At 46.3% G+C, this 24,163-nt stretch overlaps 1 protein-coding gene across 5 annotated transcripts in view; it reads left to right on the top strand.

Annotated features, from left to right (window-relative positions):
* Positions 1–24,163, top strand: part of CCDC78 (coiled-coil domain containing 78) — a 434,980-nt gene that overhangs the window by 396,192 nt on the left and 14,625 nt on the right. For all 5 annotated transcript variants that reach the window (XM_078662986.1, XM_078662987.1, XM_078662990.1 and 2 more), the window contains 4 exons: positions 377–588; positions 1,865–2,039; positions 11,888–11,931; positions 13,307–13,388. In XM_078662986.1, coding sequence (XP_078519112.1) covers positions 377–588; positions 1,865–2,039; positions 11,888–11,931; positions 13,307–13,388 — 513 coding nt within the window. The remainder of the gene's footprint in view (positions 1–376; positions 589–1,864; positions 2,040–11,887; positions 11,932–13,306; positions 13,389–24,163) is intronic.

Below are 24,163 nucleotides of genomic sequence, written 5' to 3' on the forward strand. Positions count from 1 at the left end.
TACAACTAAATACAATATTTACAATTTTTTCTGCTAGAATTCCTTGAAGGAGAGTTCTAAACTTCCTGTAAAAGTTTTTAAATATTATCATGAATACATTAATGTTAGAGGCCCAGCGTGCTTTAAATTGAGCTGTCATATATTGGAGAAAAAAAAATTACCCCCCTGCTTTATACTACTACAATGACAGGATGACCGACAAAAAATGTTTTGTCTGACAGTGAATTTGGGTCCACCTCCAGCATTTGAAGTGTTAGCCCCCCCCAAAAAAAATTGGGTCTAGTTGCAGCCCTGCCAGCACTTATTTCACAAATTAAGCAGTGGTATACTAGAGTCCTATTCACACTTTTCTCTCTCCCTTTCACTCCTTCTCCAGGAGTATGTGGATGGCACATCCAGTGCTGCTCATGCTGCAGGGAAAGGGCCTCCCGATCAGGCACACATGAAGCAGTTTGTGAACAACATGCTTAAGGACATTCGTGCGTCACACAAGTCGCGAGAGGAGCAGCTGGCTGCTGCGGCGCGAGGATACAAAAAACGTGCACAGAATGTGCTGAAGAGACATGAAAGCTTGCTCATTGCATACCGGTAAGAGGACAGTCACGTGAAAGGGTACTGAAATCCTGGTGAAGAGAGACATACTTGTGAGTGGAAGCGAATGCCCGGTTACTCACCGGTAATCTTCATTACTCCGAGTCCTGGTCTTCCCGTCCCATTCCTGAGCCCTTCCTTCCCTCCTTACCTTTCTTTATGGTGATTTTTTTTGTTTCTGGGTTTCTTAGGTATTCTCAGGATGTTGTGTGACGCACTTCCCCCTATATTCTCACTTGATAGGTGGCACCATATTGGGGGAAGTGCTAAAAACTCTGCTAGGTATAAGGTTTCTGGTGAGCAGACAAGCTGTTCACTGATATGGAATGGGACGGGGAGACGGAGGAGGAGGTAATGGGTAGACAGCCAAAATTCTGCTCATTGCATATCAGTGAAGGGAAATTAGTGAAGGGAAAAATCAAATGATCCTCAAAGCGCAGGATCACATCTCTCCGCGATGCGGTCACCATCGTACTAAGTGGATTAGTGGACCACATGTGCATTGTATGAACAAGACTGGATTACAAACCTGTTTTAACATTTTTTATAAAAGTTTAAAAGAAAGAACAAGAGCTATTGTTGATATCAAAACATTAAACTATAGGAACTAGTGTGGGCAAACATTATGTAGGCTTGTTGTGTATTTATGATAATTGTTTTGTGTTTTGTAGTTGGTCAGTTGTTTGTTATGTCTTGTTCATGTGTTTTAGTATGAATGTAAGAGCTCGGTCTGAATGAATGGATGGCACTGTGGGGCAAATTTTTTCTACTACAACGATGAATGTTTTTGACACATAGGGGTAATTGATATTATTTTTTCTTTGTATGAATTTCTATTGATTGCCGATGTTCATTGATTTTTTTGTACAATGAATATGTATAATAAATTGATCATATATGTTTTGATAGTATGACATTTCCATTTAATTATCCTTATGGTGGGCGTCCTTAACTGCACACTCTTTTTAGCTCCTTAAGGATGAGGAGTCATTTATCTCTACTAGATGGTCGAGATTTTCTGCTATAATAAAGAAACAGCTTTCAGGCAGTTGGATTTGTTTTGTTGATTATGAAGAGCTAATCGCAACTGCTCGTCACATAAAAGTGATTGCCAAATATAAGGCGCAGAAAAGTACATACAGCCTATGGTTGTCGGCACTGCTTGTGAGCTGAAGCAATCAGCCTCCTCAGCAGAATAGCTCTAGAGTAGTCCCTCTTGTGACAGCTGTAGGAGAGTCGCTTGATGTAACACAAATGGTTTGCTCCAATACAGAATGCAGCGTGAGCAGATCCTCGCCCATGGGACCAATGAGATGGATCCTGGTCCACCAGAGCACCACTTCTCCATCAGCGATGCAGAGCTGCTGTCGAGCACCACCCAAGAGCTTAATAACCTGCGGGAGGACAAGGCTCGGCTGGAGACCCAGATTCAGGAACTGAAAGAGAAGGTAGGTTTGTACACACAAACATGTACCATTTCACACTGTACTTTAAGGGATTGGTTCTAATACTTCTGCTGCTGCAAGATGCAGAGGGTCACCTATAGAATTGTGACCTCAATTCAGTCTTACACAAAATAAAATTCCCTACTTACATTTTTGGGCTCTTTTTTTTCCGCACAACTTATTGAGCCAATGACCAGACAAAGTAGAGAAGACAATGTTTCCAGTATAGCTGGAATTACATTGAATGCAGTTAAACCCAGCTCACAGGTGATCTGAAAACCATATTCTGCATTTTATTAAAATGTCAATGTTATCTTGTAAGAAAAAAAACAATTTGATATTGGTAGATTGACAGCTATTTGGAGCATTGTGAATTAAGGAGTACCCACAGGCCTGAATGATTGGGAAATTGCAGTTAAAAATACAACTGTGAAAGACATATTTTGTTAATCCTGTAGATAAGGCAGTAAACAGCCACATTAGGGAGAATGGCTAACCATAAATGAATCCCACCGATAATTCCAGTATAATATCCTACGCGTCCTTGTTAGCACATTCCTCTAGTGCTCACACCTCAAAGAGACTTCTGTGGATAAAAGTGGGTTTTGTTGTTTCATGCATCCAAGGATTGCTTTCTCTGAAAATTGCAAGACCAGCTAGAGGACATACGAGGATAAATTCAAACGAAAAACAGAGCACATGTTATGGTCCAGTTTGAAAGTCTGTGTACTAAATAAAGATAAAGGAAACAATAGTCAACGAGCCCACAAAATGAATGTATGTCTTTAACTAGGAAGATTTAAAAATACCCTCCTAACTTCTTCCTTATGACCAAGCGGAGCCTCATGTAATAGCCCCCCCATGCACGTCAGTTTCTTTGTTTCCACACCTTCAGCTGTGGATCTGGAGCTATTCATTTGTCTTTTGATGAGTCTTTTTTCACATTCCCAATCAGTTCGTAAGGGATGTCATCTCCAAAACAAAAGGGTTTAATCCTTGTAGGGACTATTGCAAATGGACTTCTGTGTCCAATCCCCATGAGGTATGCCTGTAGTATCTGGGATTGGAGCATAGCTCTAGAATCTGCAGCAACTGTGCCCAGATGAACCGGAAGCCAAACCAGGGTCAACCGGCGAAACTTTACATCACCAAACATTAACAGATTACACACCTTGATAGGTCAAAAGGAAGGTCCCATTGCTGCTCTGAAGTCGTTTCCAAGGCAGATCTTTGTCATGATCAGAGTCATTGGGTCAGTCTAAGAAAAAACATGAACTGTGCAAGCGGGACATGGACCCCTCCCGTCCCTCTTGAACTCAGAGAAGTAGGCATGGGTGGAATTTTCAATTACCCCAGAGTAATTTCAGTATTTCTGCATTACTCTTTGACACAGTTACAGATAATTACGACATTACTCCTTCCCACGTAATTAAGAGTAATTTGGGGATAAATCCTAACACGTGAGCACATTTATCAAGCGCGAGTGCCTGCTCGCTGTTTGTGTTCTGCTGCATTTAGTGCTGTTTCTTAGCGCAAAATGCACCTTTATGTCCATTTTTAACATGAGGGTGCATTTCAGGCTAAGAAAATAGTGTTTAAGTCGTTAGTAAGTTGGGGGAAAATCCTAACCCAAGATCACATGTAACTAACAGGAAGGCCCGCTATTGGTATTCTGTTGCATTTAGCACTATTTCTTAGAGCAAAATGTATCCTCACATCCATTTTGGATACAAGGGGATATTTTTGCGCTAAGAAATAATGCTAAATGCAGAATTACTGTTCTTCTGTAATTCAAGCGTAATCTCATTGAATTGTTAGGTGATTGTGCTACACTGATTACGCAAGTTGCACCAACCACTGCAGAGAAGGTGCAAGGTTGTCAACGTGCATCCCGGTCTTGCTCCCGATTACCATTGGAGCATATTCTGCACTTCGTCCCAATGCTCCCAGAGTTTGTGGGTATGCCAGGGATAATGCAGCTGGTTACTACCTTTTGTGAAACCATGCTGAGGATCTTCTGCACCATACCTGTTCCTTGGTATGAGGAGTTACAGGATGCCAGTGGCCTTGACATATCCCCAGATACTGGCCCTAACAGACACTATATTGGGCTCTTCAGCAAAGCCATTCTGTGGACCTCAAGTAAACAGACAAATCACTCATCACCATGGACAAGCACCAGGTGACCTTGACTTTCTTACACAGCATCTTAAACCTGAAAGCTTGGAGTTACAGGTATCTACAAGTAAGGTGAATCTCAATGCCTTCGCCATCGCATATTTCTTGGATCTGTCTGCCTCACCCAGCCAATTCCATCAGCAACTTTGCTTCCTCCGTTAATAAAGCAGGGGTTTTTGGTTTCATCAAAGTTAGACCCATCTGCTAACCCAACGGCTGTCCAGTCTTTTCATGGCTGAGGTCGCAGCACACAAAGACAATGCCCAGGGCATCAGAGATAGTGTGTAACTCAGTCCCCCACCCATCCAGTGTCCGCCGCCACAATACTGTTTTGGTGTGTCCTTTCCTGTACATGCTGTCGGAGACAGAATCGGATGTTTCCTCCAGGGGTGGCAATCACTTCAGACAAGCGAGTCTCCCAAATTGTCCATTGGGACTATGCCCTCTCACTTCTTTCCCTCCACTGCACCTTCCACCACCATCAGGGCTGCTGATTGAGAACCACCTACCCATCTTCTAGCAGCAAGTGCAGTTCTATACAGAGGGTTCCTGCAGTGGAAGTAAGCATTAGTTGATAATCCCACTACTACCTAGTGCCGAAAACGTACAGAAGCCTTTATCCTATTTTAGAACTCTGCCCTCTCAACGCCTTCCTGCAAAAGGACCGATTCAAGATGTTCACAGTAGCTCAGGTCTTGTCTGCCCTAAACCCTGGAGACGGGATCGTAGCGTTGGATTTGTAGGATGCTTATTCATATATCCCTCATCCTGCAGGCTCAAAGGCACTACCTGCGATTCACAGTGGGCTAGGAGCATTTTCAGTTTATATTGCTCCTTTTTCCCCTCACCATTGCCCCTCGGGTGTAGGCTGTGTACGCCGCACACCTTTGGAGGTTCAGGGTTTCAGTCTTTCCCTACCTTGACAACTGTCTGTTGAAGATGGGTTTGCCCCAAGTAGTCATCAATTACCTCCAGATGACGGCAAGCCTCCTCCTATCAGTCGAGTTTACTATCCACATGCCAAAGTCACACCTGATTTTTTTTAGAGCTGCTCCCTTACATCATAGCCATCCTGGATACAGGACGGTTTCATGCCTTTTCCCCACAGTGGAGAGTCCAGGACATTTTGGGCTATGACCCTAATGTTTTAGCCTCTGTCCTGGATCTCAATGCTGAAATTGTTGGCCTTCTCCATCCTGCTGGTGCAACATGCCCAATGGCATTTGTGGGCGCTGCAGTGGGTCCTGAAGTCCCAGTGGGCACAGCATCAGTGAAATCTGTCAGGTTGTATTCAGATTTTGGAGGAGACTGCAAAATATATGCAGTGGTGACTGCTGGACTATGATTGGTTTAGTGGCAGATTTTTCCCTTACCCCACCCAGATTTGGCAGTGATGATGGATGCATTTCTTCTGGGTTAGAAAGGCCATCTAAGAGAGGTGGAGATCAAAAGCCTCTGGAAACCCAACGGAAGCTCTACACAACATTAGTTTGTTGGAAGAGGGTGATTACCTTGCCGTTAAAAGCTTTACTGCCCACCACCAGAGAAAGGCTGGTGCAGGTGCTCACGGACAAACCCACCGCCATGTGGCACTCAACAAGCTGGGCGGGTAGGGTCATGTGCCAGGAGGCTCTAGCCCTCTGGAAGTGGCAGGACCACCAGAGAATTTCTCAGTTGGTGAACCCCCTCGAGTGAATCTCTAAACATCAGGGTGGACAAACGGAACTGCCAACCCTTAGCAGACGATGAATGGCAGTTATAATAGTAGGTGGTTTTGGGCGTCTTCCACCAATGGGAATAAACCTGGCTAAATGTTTTCGCCGTTGCCTAGAATAAGTAACATCAGTACTTTTGCGCATTGGAGGTCCCAAGAAGACCCTCTCTTTTTGATTCATTCTGTCTAAAGTGGAGCTTGGACCTTCCCGCTGCCTCTCCTGCCCAAGTTTGTAAAGAGATCAGAAACGACTGGGCCCAAGTCATCCTAGTGGAACCGGATTGGGCCAGGCAAGTGTGGTACCTGAAACCCCTGCGCATGAGTATCTGTCTAATCATCAAGTTACACGCTTTGGGAAGATCATCTGTTGCACCAGCAGGACAGGGTGCTGTGCCAGGGCCTCTGCAATCTGCATTTCTATCCTTGGAGACTGAGTGGTTGTAGTTGACTTCAGTTGACCATATTCCTGAGGTCACTGAAGTCATCTTGGCAGTGAGGTATCCCTCTACAAAATCGAGGTATGCAAGTAATTGGGACAAATTTGTGGCTTGGTGCTGTACCTGCCAAACTGATCCAGTGCAAGCTAACTTGTTTGAAGGTTTGTTTGTTTAATCCCAGGCCCAGAAAGTACTTGCTTTGGGCACTGTTAAAGGCTATTTTTCTTTAGCTCTTTTGGCTTTTAGTGGTTGCTAGGCCAAGCTTCTATAATTAAATCACCTGTTGTGCTGAGATTTTTTAAAAGCTTGCAACATTTATTTCCACCAAAACCCTTTATGATGCCTCAGTGGGACTTGAATTTAGTTTGCACTTTTTTTATATGCACCCTTTTTGAACTGCAGGTCAGTTTTCCTTTAAGACTTTTGACATTGAAAATGGTATTACGAATCACTTTAACGTTTAAGCATGTGAGCCAACCTTAGGATGTTTCTGTCAAACCACCTTATACAACGTCCTTCCCGGCATAAGCTAGTGTTAAGCATCCTAGCTTCCTTTCTGGCAAAAGTGGTCACCTCATTTCATATCTCGGCATTCTTTGCTTCACCTCATCGCGCTAAGGAGAAAGAGAGACTCCATTGTTTGGACTGCAAGAGGGCACTAAGGGCACGATTTATGTTTTGGAGGTCAAGCTGTCCTCAACCAGGGCCATGGAAAAAATTATTCCATCGCCCTGGCGGGGGCTGTGACTACCACATTTAGAAATATCCATTGGGCTGATGGACGATTCTAGCATTCACAGGAATCGCCATCAAGGCGGTTCCTGTGAGTGCATTGTAACTTTGATGTAGTGCTCTGTCAAACATGACAGAGGATAATGGCAAAGTTACTAAGTTTTTTAATTTTCAAAGCAAAACCCTTAAATGGGATTTTGTTTTAAAAAAAACAAAAATACTCTCACCATGGGAGTTAGATCCCATGGTGAGAGGGACATTTCTATGTTTTTACTTCCCCTTATCACCAGAGTATCCCTAGCAGTGACAGACAGTAAAAAATGGCAAAAGATCCATCCATCAAAATTGGGCAAACTTACAGCTATTCTCTGACAATTTTCAATCCATCAGAGACGTTTGGTCACAGCGGAGACAAAGTAGTGTCCGCCACTGCCAATCTACACTCCACACTCTTATAAATGTGGCAGACAGACCATTATGCTGGCAGTTAGGATACTCTATCACCATTGTGATGAAGTATCTGTACTGCCAACATATAAATCAGCACAAATGTTTTATATAGATTGCGCCAGGGAACATCAGGTGAATGGTCACAATTTTTTTAGGTTTACTGGGGCAAGAAAGGGCAAGGTAGTGCAAAAGCGGACCATCTGACAATGAATTGCTCTATGTATAAGGATCTACTGGAAAAGAAGCAGTATTAAGAAGACTTATTGGCTGATTCAATAATAGCTAAGGATGCTTCCCCTGCGCTTTCATGCGGAATGCTTAGCTTTGATATTGGTCAGGCAGCTATGTGGTTGTCAGTGCATACATTCACAAAGCACTATTGCCTTGACTGTCACATACATCAAAAGAGGCATTTTGCCTGCTCGGTCCTGCAGGACTTTTTGGTGTGAGCCAGTTAACAGACCCAACACCTGAGAGAGTACTGCTAGATGCCTTTACATATATCACCTAGTTCAGGCAAATATCTGTATGGACCATTTAGTACGAGAGACCACACTTCTTAGAAGAAGAAATCAATGATGAACTAGCATTTGTGGCCTTCCCTGTCTCTTGGCTGAGCTGACTGTCTTCATCTTGCAACTTGAGTACATAATTAATAAAATAAGAATAGAAAGGAACACAGAACATGCATATAAAGTTCAGCTTCCGACCATCTTTTTCCACAATCACCACATAGACAAAATCCCTTACTTTCCTGCCACTTTGCCTGAAGAACCTATGGAAATTGAAATCACTAGTGAATGCCTATCAGTGGATGGGAGAGTTGGTAGACAATTCTTAGGGCTATTTCTTTCATTTGGCCACCACCATCCTATTCCTTCATGGTGAACAGGCAAAGGACTGACCATTGCGTTCATGAGAGAAAGGCAGCACCATATAGCACTGAGAAAAAAATCAGTTGCAGGCCAGCTGGCAGGACTGGAACAGAAGCAAAGAATTCAAAAGCAGGAGCCAGCCAGAGGAGTTGGTAATGGGACACCATTAAAATACCCTATGTAAACTGGTAGCATAAGAGCCACTAGACAGTTTTGGATTAGTCTCAGAACAGGAACCACCTGGCAGGAAAGGGCAGAATCTAGAATAAGATTTACCTGAAAAGAAGGTATAGTCTTGGAAAAGGACATACTGAAATGGTGTTCATAAACTTAAAACTGAGTCTCTGTTTGGTAGCTATCTTCGAATACAGTCTTACTAAAAGGGGGTTGAACTGACACTTCTGTTTTTTTGCTGTGTCTGCTGCTGGTCAGAAACCATAACACGAACATTTGCATTTAGGTACAGCTATACATAAATACAGACGTTGCACTTCAGGTAACTCAAAAGCTTTGAATATAGAGATGTGAAAAGAATGTTGAACTATGCCTTGAACTATTATCCACATAGTGCCATTCTTGTTATTAAATGTGTAGAAAATGGGGCCTGCCCATTTAATTGCCCTAGATTTTTTACATTTTGACTAGCTGGTTTTGGACTTTTATTGTAAGTGAGTCTCACCAACTGAGTCTCACAAACAGTAAATACTGTGGATATGGACTCCAAGGGCTAACCGCCTGTGCCCACCGTTTAGGATAAGGCAGCTGCTATGCAGCTAAAATAAATGGCGGCTTTTGGCAGTCTACACAGGAACACATGACCACACACAAGTCAACATGCGTGTGGACTAAGCGTGTGAAACTATATTCTCTTTTCGGTATCTGCGCAAAAGTAGTCTGTCGCAAAAGGCACCCTTTAGGGATTGGTGCTGATGTGGTGTAGGCCTTAAAATGTGAGGTATTCAAAGTGTAAATCTGTAGTGCTTACTGAAAGGCTGTGTGCTCACCACAATATACCTCATTTGCAAAATCTGCTCCACTGCAGTTTCACTGTACTTAGGCATGGAGATACCGCTCAGGTATGAATCTGAGGGTAAATATCAGTGCAGGTCCACTCTAATTTTTCTGATAACTGTACTCCTTATAGCACTTTGAGAATGATCCTTATTCCATAATCAGACCTACTTGGCCAAGTTAATTACTCTACGGGCCAGAAGGAGGATCAATGGCATCCCTACACAATAGAGCTGTTAACAGTACTTGGCCCAGTTCTGGGGAAAGAAAGGTGTGGAGAGGAAATCTGCATGCCCTCATTACCATTACCTCTTCACACTACACCTGGACTGGACAAGTTCACTGAAGCAAAGGAAGAAGGCAAGAAATCTGGAGCCAAACAGAAGGAAGGGTGGTTATGGTTGGGAAACAGTGCCTACCTTCAGAACGCTCCACCTCCTCTTAAAACCACCTGCCCAAGGGAGATACACTTGAGAACTCACTGGAATGGGAATTGACACTGGTGAAACAACTCCCGGCTAGAAGGAGAAGCCACCTCACTCCACTGAGAAGATAGACTGAAAGACTTGGACTCTTGCTTGCACCCTTGACTAGGATGGGTGTCACCAAGGCCAGTGGTGCTGGCCTCCTGAAGAACAGTAGACAGAATGGATCTGCTGTGGGACCCTGTAGGGTTTTCTTGGAACTTCTGCAGGCTGGCACTTGACTCTCCTGACACACAGGTGCCCTGCAAGTAGGTAGGAGGTGAGGTGAAACGAATGTTAGGTCAGGATAAATAGGTCGAACTCCGAATGGGATCACTTGGTAGTGATGTAGGAAGATTGGGCGGGCCAGGGTGTAGCCGGTTGCCACTAGTGAGGAAGATTCCTCAGTAAGGAGTTCTAAATAGCATGAAGGATGCGTGCTCCCAGCAGCCTGCATGCGTCTGTCTGCTGGCGATCGGTGGACTATTCGTTTCACCTCATCGTGATCGCTAGCTCACACCCTTTACAGGGAACCCGGCTTGGTTTCCCTGTGAGTATCTTTCTTCTTTCCACTTTATTCGAAGTTGGCACTAATCACCTGAGCTTAACGATTTGCAATTCAGATGTCCCTACTATCATAGGTCCTGATGAGACCCCACACTCTAAGCGGGTCGAAACGCCGTCAACATTATTGATGAAAGTGAACCAGTCACACAGCACTTATTATTATATATAGCTGCTGTACATTGTACAAAAATGTCAGATGTGGTCGCTTTCAATTAGACAAAAATTGTGAAACCTTGTAAATACTGTCACATTATGTCACTCAAAAGTTAGGTTCATATTACACTACGGATACCTTGCACAACTGAATTTTTCTGTACTATATTTTCTATACTGTGTGAATAATACATATAATAGTGTTAAACAACCATTGGTGTTTCTGGTCCTCTCTCTTTGACATCAGTATAACCCTAGTATCGCGATTGCGCTTCATACAGAATTTTATATATAGATTACTATTCCACTGGAAGCACTGTTTTCATGTTATAATTACTTACCCTGGTTCCGGAGTGAGTAGGGTTCCCTTGTTCTCCCCTTACACCAATCATTGAAGCATAATCTTTGAGAACAATTTGAGATAATTAACTTTTACAGGAATATTGACACTGAGAACCAGATGAAAAGGCAGGTGGTAGATCCATGGTCCACCGTAAACGATGTACTCAAGGGAAAACTGTTAGGGGAAAAAACGGTATATTTAGTGAGTGTTGGGATAAAGGTGGTAGCAGTATCCATACGGGGCAATTTCACCAGCGTTTAGTTTTCATATCTCAAACATAACTTTCTTTAACACAAACATTTAGACTGAATGTTATGCATAATACATTTCTCCTCAAAAAATCCTTGCATCATAGCCATTAGAGAAACACTGCCCTCCTCTATCTGGCATACTCTAGGAAAGATTATCTTTCATAGTGAACTTTTACTTGGAAGATCAAGTTAGCTGGATCATACTGATTTTTATGCAGCTCAGTATTGGCAAAAGGAATGTTTCAACCACTTGAGGGTCTGAGTCTAAACTGCATGTCTTTTGACGACCACCTTTCAAGGGATGGACACATTAGTGTGCATTTAGAGGATAACATGGGCAAAACACTATGGGTTTGATTCACAAATGGCCTCCACACTCATGGCCTCGTAATTAGAATTCTCACTGCAGAGATTCCACCCTGAGTGCGGAGACTACTCCACGACTGCGGGGTCCTGCCACCAGTGTGGAGGCCCTCTGCGAATCAGCCCCTATATAAGAGATGTGAAAAGAAGAACTTGTGGAAACTGTTCTGTAAGCAAGCAAATATTCATTTATTGATTGGGAAGCAGAATCAGTATGTGGAACTGCTGGAAGGGTGACTTTTGATGGGGTTGGGGATCAATGGTTTGAGATTAACATGGTGACTCAGTTCTTCCCTTTCTTGTTTCTGAACAGGCCCGACTCAGTGAGCACTCAGGCAGGGGACACAACACAGAACAGTGAGTATTTATTGTACTTTCGAGGAAAAGGGCCACTCTCCTGCTTAAAATAACCGCATCATCCTAGCTTTTGTCCAGCAAAGCTTGAACACTAATTGTACTTGTGGCGTATATGATGCCATGTAATGTAAACATCTACTACTGTTCTTTGACTCAGTTGGGTTCAGTAGGCAGCAGTTAGGTGTTTTCTCTCATCAAAGATGTTACAGTCTAGCCTTTCCAACTTCACCATGCTCTTTCAATAAAAGGACAAACTTGCATGATGTTGATGATTGCTGTCTTTAAAGGAACGTTCTCATGCATTTAGAGAGACACTGTTGTACGAGAAGTTTTCTGCTCATAAGAAACCTACTTCCATGAACATTTATCAAACTGCACTATTCCTAACTTGGGGAACCCAGGGTCAATGTATCAAGAGTAGACAAGTAAATTAGGAGAACGGGTAGATGTATAGTTGTCATCTTTAAACAAGTTATTTGTTTCAAATTGTCACACTATTATCCCCCAGTGCTGGAGATCCCACACTTACCACACCCGGCCTTTCAGCACTAGGAATCTCACAGTATTTACTCTCAGCCTTGAGCCTCTCAAAATGTCTTATCTATCAAATCTAGGGACCCTGCATTGGTGATTCCATCACTACCAAAGTCTGGCCAGCCAGCACTAAAAATATTATAGCGATTACACATCAGCCCCATTAAAATTGTAGAGCCACACTTATCGCTCCCATCCCTCTCAACATGCCACGACACAGTAGCACTGGTGTTCTGTACTTATCACCCCCAGCCCTATGACACACTAGCACTGGTGTTCTATATCTGTCATCCCATGTCTTTGAACACACAGTGACCCTCTAGCTCTGGTGCTCTATGGCTGACATCCCCAGCCCTTTGAACACACCATGGCCTATAGTACTGGTTTTCCATACCTTTCACCCCAGTCCTCTGAAGACACCATGACGCTCTAACACTGGTGTTTCTATACATTTGAAACCCGACCCTCTGAACACACTATAACCCTCTAGTACTGGTTTCCATATCTGTCACATCCGACCCTCTAAACACACCTTGATTCTCTAGCACTGGAGAATTCTGATCCATCACAATCAAGCCCCCTTGCACTGCCATTTTGACAATGATTACATTGCAAATCTCCAGCGCTAAAGATATCACAGCTATCGCCTCATTTCTCCAGCATTGTGGATCCCACAGCTATTGTCCCAGCCCTCAACCCCACAGCACACCTGGCAGAACACGGGCCTATAAGTACAACACTAGAAACTCCACATCTTTCACCCAAACCTCTCCCAGCTGTGTTAACTTTGCATTGTAGAGAGGACTGTACTCTGGTTTTCATGTACTACATCCCATTTCAGGTCCGGGGTGAGTGGAAAGCCTGGAGAAGAGGGCTGGGCAGAGATCCGAAAGCAGTTGCGTGAATTTACCCACAACACACAGGTAAGTGCATGTTGAGGCAAGTGATGGACCTTCATTCACATTGCACACTAAAAACAGCGAACAAACCACACTTTTATCTGGAAAGGATGAGGCATTGAGAGGAAGAGACAGCAAACCACACATGCATCAGGATATAGGTAGCTGCCAACCCATGTTTGTATCACAGAAGGAATAATGACTGAACCACACCTATCTGTTCTTTTAAGAGTAGTGACCCACAGTCCTCAAGTATTGGCACAGTTACATCAACTAAACAGCATTAATGTATCAGGGCAGGAGTAGCAATCAGACTACACTGCAAACCTAACTCCACACTTTGAGCCAAACTCCAGCACCAGACTGACTTGTGATGGAGACACACTTGTTTATAAGGACTGCAGCAGAAACTTAATAATGCTCACCTATCGGAACAGGAGTAGAACAGTCACATCACAAACCACATTCCAATACCAGAATAGGAGAGCAATTGCACCACACTCCGATACACTGCTTAAGTAATTCAGATGGTGGACATTCGGATCATCATAAGATTTGACTCAAAGCCAAGGAGAGACAAGGGAGAGAGGCAGAGGAAGAGAAAGACACAAACTATGACAAAGAGAGAGAGAGAAAGCAGGAATACAGAAGAATCTGCAAATGCAAGTTAAATAGATAAGTGGGAGAAAGAGGCAGGAGATGGAATCAAGACTAGGAGCCATGGTATTCGGCATTTTGAAGCTTTGAGCCACTGCACTTCAGTTTTTTCAACAAATTATGATGTGGGTGCTTTCTACAGTCCTCTCCCTTTGACACTCCAGAGCACAGCTCCATATCAACAGCTGGGGAGGAAGGTGGTTGGGGGATGAGGAAAGGCACCCTAAAAATAATTAGGACTACAACACAGTCTGTGGTCTGATGGGACGCATGGTTTGGGCTGGTGCCGTGATCCTTTCAGTGCTGCGGCAATTTCATATGGCACAATCTTACTTACACATTTCGTGATCATCTAAAGCTCTGCAACGGTGTGCCTGGTTCACAGATTTAGGTATTATGTTGGATTGCACTTCTGCCAGAGTCAACTTTACCATGACAGGCTCAGAGGTAGTGCTGAGCTTCAGTGCAGCAGAGAACTTGTGAATTGTATGATAGGGATTTGGGTGTCTTAAAAGAAAACAAATACATCTGCACTGGAAACCTACACTTAATCTCATGACACTGATATAGGGAAACATCCCCTTTCACATTTGCAAACGAGTGCAACTAAAAGTTGTTGGTGCTCTTAGGAATCCTCATTGTGAGCGATGAAATATTGATGCATGCCACAAGGTACCAAGAACATTCCTAGTGGCTGGGTGTTAAACAAAGGCTGACGGAATATGTATTTGCCCAAGAACGGGACAATGGCGAGTCATTGAAGACACATTTGGAATTCTTCATCGGGTTTTTACAGTAACCTGGCTTGGCCATGTCGCCCTGTGTGTAAGGAAAGTGGAATATGAAGTGGTGACGTAATGTGTCTGATGCATGGGCTGCGTGAGTGTGCTGTAGAATGTTGAATGTTTATGTTGTGAGATTGATGCTGCATAGAATATTAGGGTCTGTGCTGGGTGAAGACTAGAAGACAACTGGAGATCAGCACAGAATGAATCCCTAACAGGAGCTATCAGGATGTGGCTGTTAATTAACATGAAAAGATGAACTTACCTCCTACCCTGACGTGTAGGTACTGAAGAACTTGTCCCTCCAGTACTGTGGTACTCTCAGTCACACTCACCCACTGAATGTACAAGAAGCCATCACTCCCTCTCTGAAACCATCAGAGATGCGCAGATTTGCTGACGCTTATCCCCATTTGAGAGGAAATCAAGAGGAAAACTAAGTGGAAGTGGGAGCCAGTAAAATTGTTAATTTGGAAAAAACAGCAGAACTTCCGTTGGGAAAACCATGATGGTGTAAATCTAACCTCCCAGTGATACCATGCTCTTAGTGGATGATGGACTGACTGTGTGGGTTGTGATCAGTGATAATCCAGAAGAATGTGGCATTTGAATGGGACCATAAAATAGGGATAAAAAAATCACCCCAGAACAGCACTCTTCACCTTATTGAGGTACACAGACTGTGAGTCTGGCAATGTGGAAGCTCCCCTCACTGTGACAAATGGCACGCGAAAATCCCTACAGTGGCTTGAGCACATCTTGAGTTGGAGACCTCTCAAAGCCGAGAATTAATTTATCTATCTAAAATATACCGTTTGTTAGATAAAGCAGGGGCGGCTCCTCCGTTGGAGCAGAGGACTGTCACCCCACTTAAATTACTCCCAAAGCCCCCGTAGATGAAAAATAAAATGGTAATTCATTAACATTTTATTTTTCATCCCCCGTACCGAACAGAGCGTCGGGGCGAGGGGCAAGGTGGCTGCTGAGTGACCGCAGCAGGGAGGAGGGTGGGCTGTATATTCACTGTTTAATGTGCACGTGTCTTTTTGGCTGCTGTCTTGCGACAGCCAGCCACACATGCACACTTTAAACATCTCTAACCTAGCTGTCGTAAGACAGTGGGGTTATAGCAAGTGCAGACCTCCAGAGCGATGTGAAGCGCTGAGTGAGGCCGCTCCCTCCGATCAGGGCGGTGCTCCCATGGTATGAGAGCTGTGCCAGGATTGGTCAAGGGATGCAAATGAAGAAAGAAGAAGATGTCAGGTAATTCATTTTATTTTATTTATTTTATTTTATTTTATTTGCGCTCGCGTGCCCGCCTGCCTCCTCCCCGTAGATGCCAGCCGCCACTGATAAAAAGAATTTATTCTGTAGGTTATATCAGTGGACTACATAAAAATTATTCTCAGTTATAAAACTTATTTATTTCCCGAGGTATATTGTTGCTTGTACTTATATACTGACTCAGGGGTCATTGCTTTTTTGAATCCAGCCGTGAGGGGAACGGCCACAGCTCATTTACCTCTCGCTGCCACTTGCTGCTATCACCGCCGTTAGCTCCAGCGCGGCCGACGGGAAACAACCAGGACTACATTGCCCAGAAGGCTCGGCAGGGCGCTGAGTCAGTGACGCTGCGAGAGGGCGCCGGAGGCTCATAAAATCGGCCCGGCCCTCCTGCGGCACGGGTCACTGCTTTTTTTTAATCCAGCCGTGAGGGGAATGGCCACAGCTCATTTACCTCTCGCTGCCACTTGCTGCTATCATCGCCAATAGCTCCAGCGTGGCCGACGGGAAACAACCAGGACTACATTGCCCAGAAGGCTCGGCAGGGCGCTGAGCCAGTGACGCTGCGAGAGGGCGCCGGAGGCTCATAAAATCGGCCCGGCCCTCCCGCGGCGTGGGTCACTGCTTTTTTTAATCCAGCCGTGAGGGGAACGGCCACAGCTCATTTACCTCTCGCTGCCACTTGCTGCTATTACCGCCGTTAGCTCCAGCGCGGCCGACGGGAAACAACCAGGACTACATTGCCCAGGAGGTTCGGCAGGGCGCTGAGCCAGTGACGCTGCGAGAGGGCGCCGGAGGCTCATAAAATCGTCCCGGCCCTCCCGAGGCGCGGGAGTGCCCGGGCGCTGCCCAGGCAAAGCCTGGGCCAAGGGCGGGCCCGTCCGCGCCCGTCGAAGCCCGGACGAGGCTGGGCTGGGTCACCTCCCTTTCATCTTTAAATTGGCACCTTCTTATAGCCGGTCAGTGACTGACATTTGTTGCAGTCATTTGTTTCTTCTTTGGTAATTGGGTCCGACCAAATCAGTACAATATGAGTAAGACTACCCAAAAGGGGGTTGTTGGAACACTTGACGCAATCCTTTTGAGAGCCGAATCTGTACTCATTAAAGAGATTGAGCACACCCAAAGAAGGTTATCAATTGATCCCCGTAGAGTATCAGCTGGGGCTCCTGTTACTAGCCTACAAGCGGGGGTGGGTTTGGTAATGGAACCATCCTTACATCCATCTTCCGGCCCCTCTCCACCGTTGTTAATTGTTCTCTGTTCCCCGCCTTTAGCGAGTGATCAAAATTCTACCATGTTCGAGGCATGTGGGCTGCTGAATTTATATCTATGCATAGATCGCCGCCTAGTGTTGGGTCCGGATGATTGCACATTGTTGTCCTGGAAGAGTCTTCGAAGTATCACGAGATAGGTGGCTCCTCCCCTGGACTGAAGTGCGCATGGGCATCCCCTCCATGCTCAGTTTGTTTTTTTCCGCCATTGGGTTCGGATGTACTTCTTGACTCACGTTCGGAAATTATACTAGTTGCTTTTTCGAGGCCAAAAGGCCTTAGGGGCGTCGGTATTGTCTTTCGTTCGGTGCCTTTTACCTTCCAGTTCTTTGAACTCGACGTCAGAAGACTTTTGCCTTTCGACGCCACAGGCCCATCGACGATGGAACGGAGTCCGTTCCAGCGATGCCCCGTCTGCAACTCGAAATATCCCCACATCGATGTACACCCGGTGTGCAACAAATGTCTCTCACCGGACCACGACGAGGCCAGCTGCATGGCCTGTTCAAAATTCAGATCAAAGAAAACTCTCCGTCTTCGACGCGCTGCACGACAGTTGGCGCGAGAATCGGCACCAGACCCGGAAAACATCTTCGGTGGTGAAGACGAAGAAAATGTTCAAGAAGAGGATCCGGAGCACTCGGATCCCACGTCGGAGCCCGACTCCACCAACAACGAGGACGAGGAAGAACTCTGCGTCCATGATGAAGACATCGTCGAGGTAGGGGACGACGTACAACCTACCGGAGCCGTCGACGATGACTCAGGTGAAGAGCTAAGCCCAACCGCAGTTGCGGGGACCCATAAAGACTCTTCCACGGCTCAGGTCGAGGCATCGCCGGAAGGCCTTAGCCAAGATCTTCAACAGCGTTCTCTAGTCCCACTTCCAGGCCCGACTAAGAACATTTCCAAAGAGCCATTAGTCGATAGGCCCCACTCAGTGAAGATATCGAAAGCGAAACCAAAGGACACAAAATCGAAACCGACACTGGTTAAAACAACCATCGGTGTGAAGACTTCGGAACCTTCCAAGTCAAAGCGTGCACTCGACCCCTCGGGGTCGAAAGGGGGCGTCGAGCCGAAGATCGGATCGACTACGCCTGTGTCTACTGTCGAGCGCGTCACGCTCCCGTCGACGTCGACTTCCGGCTCCAAAGATGGCAGCTCTTCCAAAGGACTCTAGGCCCAGCGGTCCATCGATCCGAAGTTGAAGGAGCCGATGTTAGTCAAGGCCTTCGACCCGAAGCCAAAAGTCGGATCGAAACACCCTACCGCGTCGCTGCACAAAGGCGTTCCTGCGAAGCAACAATGGCTCGAACCGACGCACAGCCTCAAACGCGCTGAACCCTCGAAGTCGGTCGAGTCGAAGAAACCGCCTCCATCGAAAACAGTCGGTCCGTCGCCAATTCTTACGGCGCCGATAAAGTTCGGACTACCCCCGACGGCGCGGCCTAAAACTGTTCAACAGACTCAGACCGACGACTCTGCCAAGTCGACGTCGGGTGCCGCAACCCCTCAGCCTCAGTCGAAAGACGTATTCCAGCCACCGTCCCACGACAACCAGTTGAAACTCTACATCGACTCCGAATCAGGTGGACTCACTGTTTACCAGCGTAAAATCAGGCCTGAAACGCCTATGGAACATTATAGAATACCTCTGAAGAAAAAGAGGGACTCTTCTACCTCTCCTGTTCTTTTTGAGCCCATGCCATCATATGATCAGGGCTATGCCTACTCTCCCACAAATGTCAATGAGGATATGGAGGGAGGAGACAATGAGGACCAGTTCAATGATCCCATTGATGCTGATCCAGATGAGTCCCAGCCGTGGGCTGATTCTGTGGACCCTGACCCACACTCCTGATACTCTTTCATTTGCTATCAAGACTTCGCCCACTGAAGATACTGCTGCTTTCAACGCACTAATTGAGAGGGCGGCACTTAACCGTGATGTGGATATGCACGCTGACCCCGTGGAGGAAGACTTTCTTTTTGATACATTCTCCACATCAGAAAGGTCTATGAAAACTCTGCCTATGCTCAAAGGTGTGCTCAAACATGCCAGTGACATTTTTAAAGAGCCCACTAAAGCAAGGGTGGTGAACCCAAGAATTGAAAAAAAGCACCCGCCTGCGCCCGTGGACCCTACCTACATCAAGGGCCAACTCCCGCTGGACTCCTTAGTGGTGGCCAATGCTCGCAAAAAAGCGAACTCTCAGACAGCGGGTGATGCTCCTTCTCCGGACAAAGAATCGAAGATCTTAGAAGCCTCTGGGAAACGTGTGGCAGCTCAAGCTGCTAATATTTGGAGGATCTCCAATACCCAAGCCCTGTTAGCAAGATATGACATGGCACACTATGACACGTTAGAGCAGCTCATGCAACACCTGCCTGATACTTATAAGGAGGGAGCAGAAATGCTTATACAGGAGGGGAAGTTGATCTCCAACGCGTCCATTAAGTGCACGTTAGACGCAGCCGACACAGCAGCAAGAGCCATAAACACTAGCGTTATGCTCCGGAGGCATGCCTGGCTCCGTATCTCTGGCTTTAAGGCTGAAATCCAAACTACCCTACTCAATCAGCCAGTAAACCCTGACTTCCTGTTCGGTCCAGAGGTAGACACCACTCTTGAGAAGATTAAGAAGGACACTGAAACTGCGAAATCCATGGGAGCTCTGCAGTCTCAGCAGTTCAGGGGCGGTTCCTTTCGTCGCTCCGGTAACAGGGGAGCTTCTAGAGGACAAGCGTCACAACAAACCCAATACACCAAGAGTGGCACACAAACCACCTATAACAAGAACAATAGGGGTGGATACCGTGGAAACAGCACCAAGGGCAGAGGACGTGGAAATAATAATGCCAGATCCTCTGCCGCTAACAAGCAGTGACGCCTTGTCACTGCCCCCCGACCATGTAACACCCGTCGGGGGGAGACTCCAACAGTTCCTGCCAGTCTGGGAAAGCATTACCACGGACAGGTGGGTGAGACAACTTATACAACACGGTTACTGTCTAGAACTAACCTCCACTCCACCCGACATACCCCCAAGGCACCGTCCTATGTCCGCCGAGCACATGCACTTATTGCAGCAGGAAGTCATGTCCATGCTGCAAAAAGGGGCCATAGAACTCGTGCATTTGGAACAACAGGGAAAAGGGGTGTATTCACTGTACTTCTTAGTCCCCAAAAAGGATGGGTCTCTCAGGCCCATTCTCGACCTGAGACCTCTAAACCTATACATCCTATCAGAACACTTTCACATGCTAACGTTACAGCAGGTTCTCCCGTTGCTCAGTCAAGGAGATTTCCTAGCAACCCTAGATCTGAAGGATGCCTACTTCCACATTCCCATTCACCCCAGTCACAGGAAATATCTCAGGTTCACCATCAACAACCAGCATTACCAGTTCAAGGTCTTGCCTTTCGGGGTCACTACAGCCCCCAGAGTGTTCACGAAGTGCTTGGCGACTGTGGCCGCGCATCTTCGGAGACAACACATCCATGTCTACCCGTATCTAGACGACTGGCTGGTACAAGAAAAGTCAGCCCAGCAGTGTGCCGACCACATGTCACGCACAATCCACCTCCTGCACAGTCTAGGATTTTCGCTCAATTACCAAAAGTCCCACCTTCAGCCCGCACATGTACAACAGTACCTAGGCGCGGAAATAAACACGCTCGCTGCCACGGCGCAGCCAAACTCAGCGAGGGTCAACAGCTTGCACGTGTTGATTCGAAAATTCAAACCACAACACTCACTCCCAGCGCAGATGTTCATGCAACTAATAGGCATGATGGCCTCTTGCATCTTTATAGTCCCGGACGCGAGGCTACACATGCGTCCGCTTCAGGAATGCTTGGCACGCCAATGGAACCAGGCTCAGGGACAGCTGAAAGACCTAGTGTCGGTGACCGGTCGTGCATACAACTCTCTGCATTGGTGGAACACACAAAACCTTTGCAGGGGACGACCGTTCCAAGAGCCTGTACCACAGATAGTGCTGACAACGGACGCATCTCTCCAGGGCTGGGGAGCGCATGTCCTCCATTATACAGTGCAGGGACTATGGTCACCGCAACAGCAGAAGATGCACATCAACCTACTGGAACTGATGGCGATCTTCATGGCAATGAAGGCATTCAAGTTGCATCTCTGCAACAAAGTCGGGCTGATCCGGACGGACAACATGACAGCGATGTATTACATCCAGAAGCAGGGGGGGACACACTCTCCACAATTGTCACACCTAGCACAGTGCATGTGGAAGTGGGCCATTCAGAGAAACATGTTTCTCATGGCGGAACACCTCCCAGGCAGGGACAACCAGATAGGGGACCTGCTCAGCAGACACAGCCATCAGATGCATGAGTGGGAGATGCATCCCTCAGTGCTCCAACCATATTTCCAGCAGTGGGGTCATCCAGAGATCGACCTATTCGCCACTCACGAAAACGCAAAATGCCGCACCTTCGCCGCCAGGTTCCCACACCCGCAGTCTCAGGGCAATGCGATATGGATGAACTGGTCGAACAGATTTGCGTACGCCTTTCCTCCAGCACCACTCATACTGCTGGTGTCACGCAAACTGAGGCAACACTCCATGACGCTCATCCTGGTTGCTCCAACGTGGGCACGGCAGGCGTGGTACACCACGTTCCTAGAACTTTCCGTAGTTCCACACCAACGCCTAAGACTCACTCCCAGTCTCCTCAAGCAGAGCCATGGAGACATTCAGCACCCAGATCCGCAGCAGTTGAGTCTTGCAATATGGCTCCTGAGGTCATAGAGTTTGGCTACCTGAACCTGCCTCCTGACTGCATGGACATCATAAAGGAGGCTAGGCGACCTACCACCAGGGCCTGCTACGCGGAAAAATGGAAGCGTTTTGTTATCTATTGCTCCAATAATAACATAAACCCGCTTGATGCTTCCACACAAAACATCATCGGTTACTTGCTGCACCTATACAAGTGTAATTTAGCGTATAGTTCCATCAGGATACATTTAGCTGCAATGGCGGCTTATCTTCAAAACAGACAGCACCTATCCCTTTTCAGGGTGCCAGCCATTAAAGCTTTTATGGAGGGACTGAAAAGGGTCATTCCTCCAAGACACCCGCCTTCGCCTGTCTGGAACCTCAACATAGTCCTCACCAGGCTCATGGGCCCACCATTTGAACCTCTTTACTCTTGTGAAATACAATTTCTCACATGGAAGGTGGCTTTTCTGGTGGCAATTACGTCGCTACGACGAGTTAGCGAGCTGCAAGCCCTTACTATTCAGGAGCCTTTCTTTCAGATTCATGCTAATAGGGTTGTGCTGCGCACCAACCCTAAATTTATGCCCAAGGCAGTGTCACAGTTCCACATTAACCAAACTATTGAACTACCTGTATTCTTCCCAAATCCTGATTCAGTAGCTGACAGAGCACTACACACACTAGATGTTAAACGAGCTCTCCTGTATTACATCGACAGGACTAAAGATTTCAGGAAAACTAAACAACTGTTCGTTGCCTTCTCTCCACAACACAAGGGCAACCCAATCTCTAAATCAGGTATAGCCAGATGGATTGTTAAGTGCATCCATATCTGTTATATAAAGGCTAAACGCACGTTAACAATTCCCCCAAAGCCCATTCCACACGCAAGTCGGGGGCATCCATGGCTTTCCTAGGTAACATTCCTCTAGAGGACTTATGTAGAGCAGCCACATGGACCACCATACACACATTCACCAAACACTACTGCGTGGATGTGCACTCAAAACAGCAGGCTGCTGTAGGTCAGGCTGTTCTCAGAACTCTCTTTCAGACTGCTGCAGCTGGCACGGGCAACCGCCGCTAAGGAGGGTACTACTATTTATTCTATGCATAGATATAAATTCAGCAGCCCACATGCCTTGAACGGAATATGCTACTTACCAGTATGCATCTGTTCTTGGCATGTAGGGCTGCTGACATTTATATCGCCCGCCCTCCTCCCCGGTGCCTGTCGCAGCTGTAGCACTCAGAATTCATTCACTTATTCTCATGCATGGTCATCACTTACTATATCACACTCCATCTCTGCCACAATGGCGAAAAACAATCTGGGCATGGAGGGGATGCCCATGTGCACTGTAGTCCAGGGGAGGAGCCACCTATCTCGTGATACTTCGAAGACTCTTCCAGGACAACAATGTGCAGTCATCCAGACCCAACACTAGGCGGCGATCTATGTATAGATATAAATGTCAGCAGCCCTACATGCCAAGAACAGATGCATACTGGTAAGTAGCATATTCCTTCTTCTCCAGATATGATTTTAACTCGCCAACAGCGTCAATCCCAGGCTAATAAAGGTGAGGGTCGAGCCTCAGTTGTATCCACAAAGAGGAAGGCCGGTGGGCTCCCGACCACTGTGCATCAGGTTAATAAAGTGGCTAAAACCAAAGGGCCCCCCTGCGGAAAAAAAGGGAGCGTACAAGAGGCTGCTATTTCCAAGATTCTAATCCCGACACACTACAATCCCATGATCTGCTCCAACCAGTTGCCCTGTGATGTGGAGGCAAGGCTTATTGCTAAGTTTGAAGAACTACTGGAGGCAAAGTTTGATCCACTGGCATAAAAACTGTCAGGCATTAGTCAAAGACTAACCAAGATTGAGCACCACTTATTGGTTAGTACCCCAAGTTGCTCCACAGTCTCCAGCAAAGCTTTAGTTCCAGCCCCAACTGTTCCAATTGTCCCTGTTGTTCTACCAACCTGTGATAATGTGTTGGCAAGCATAAATGTGGCAGAACCCCCCAGCATC

The sequence above is a fragment of the Lissotriton helveticus genome, chromosome 10 (genome assembly GCF_964261635.1).
Source record: "Lissotriton helveticus chromosome 10, aLisHel1.1, whole genome shotgun sequence".
NCBI lineage: Eukaryota > Metazoa > Chordata > Amphibia > Caudata > Salamandridae > Lissotriton > Lissotriton helveticus.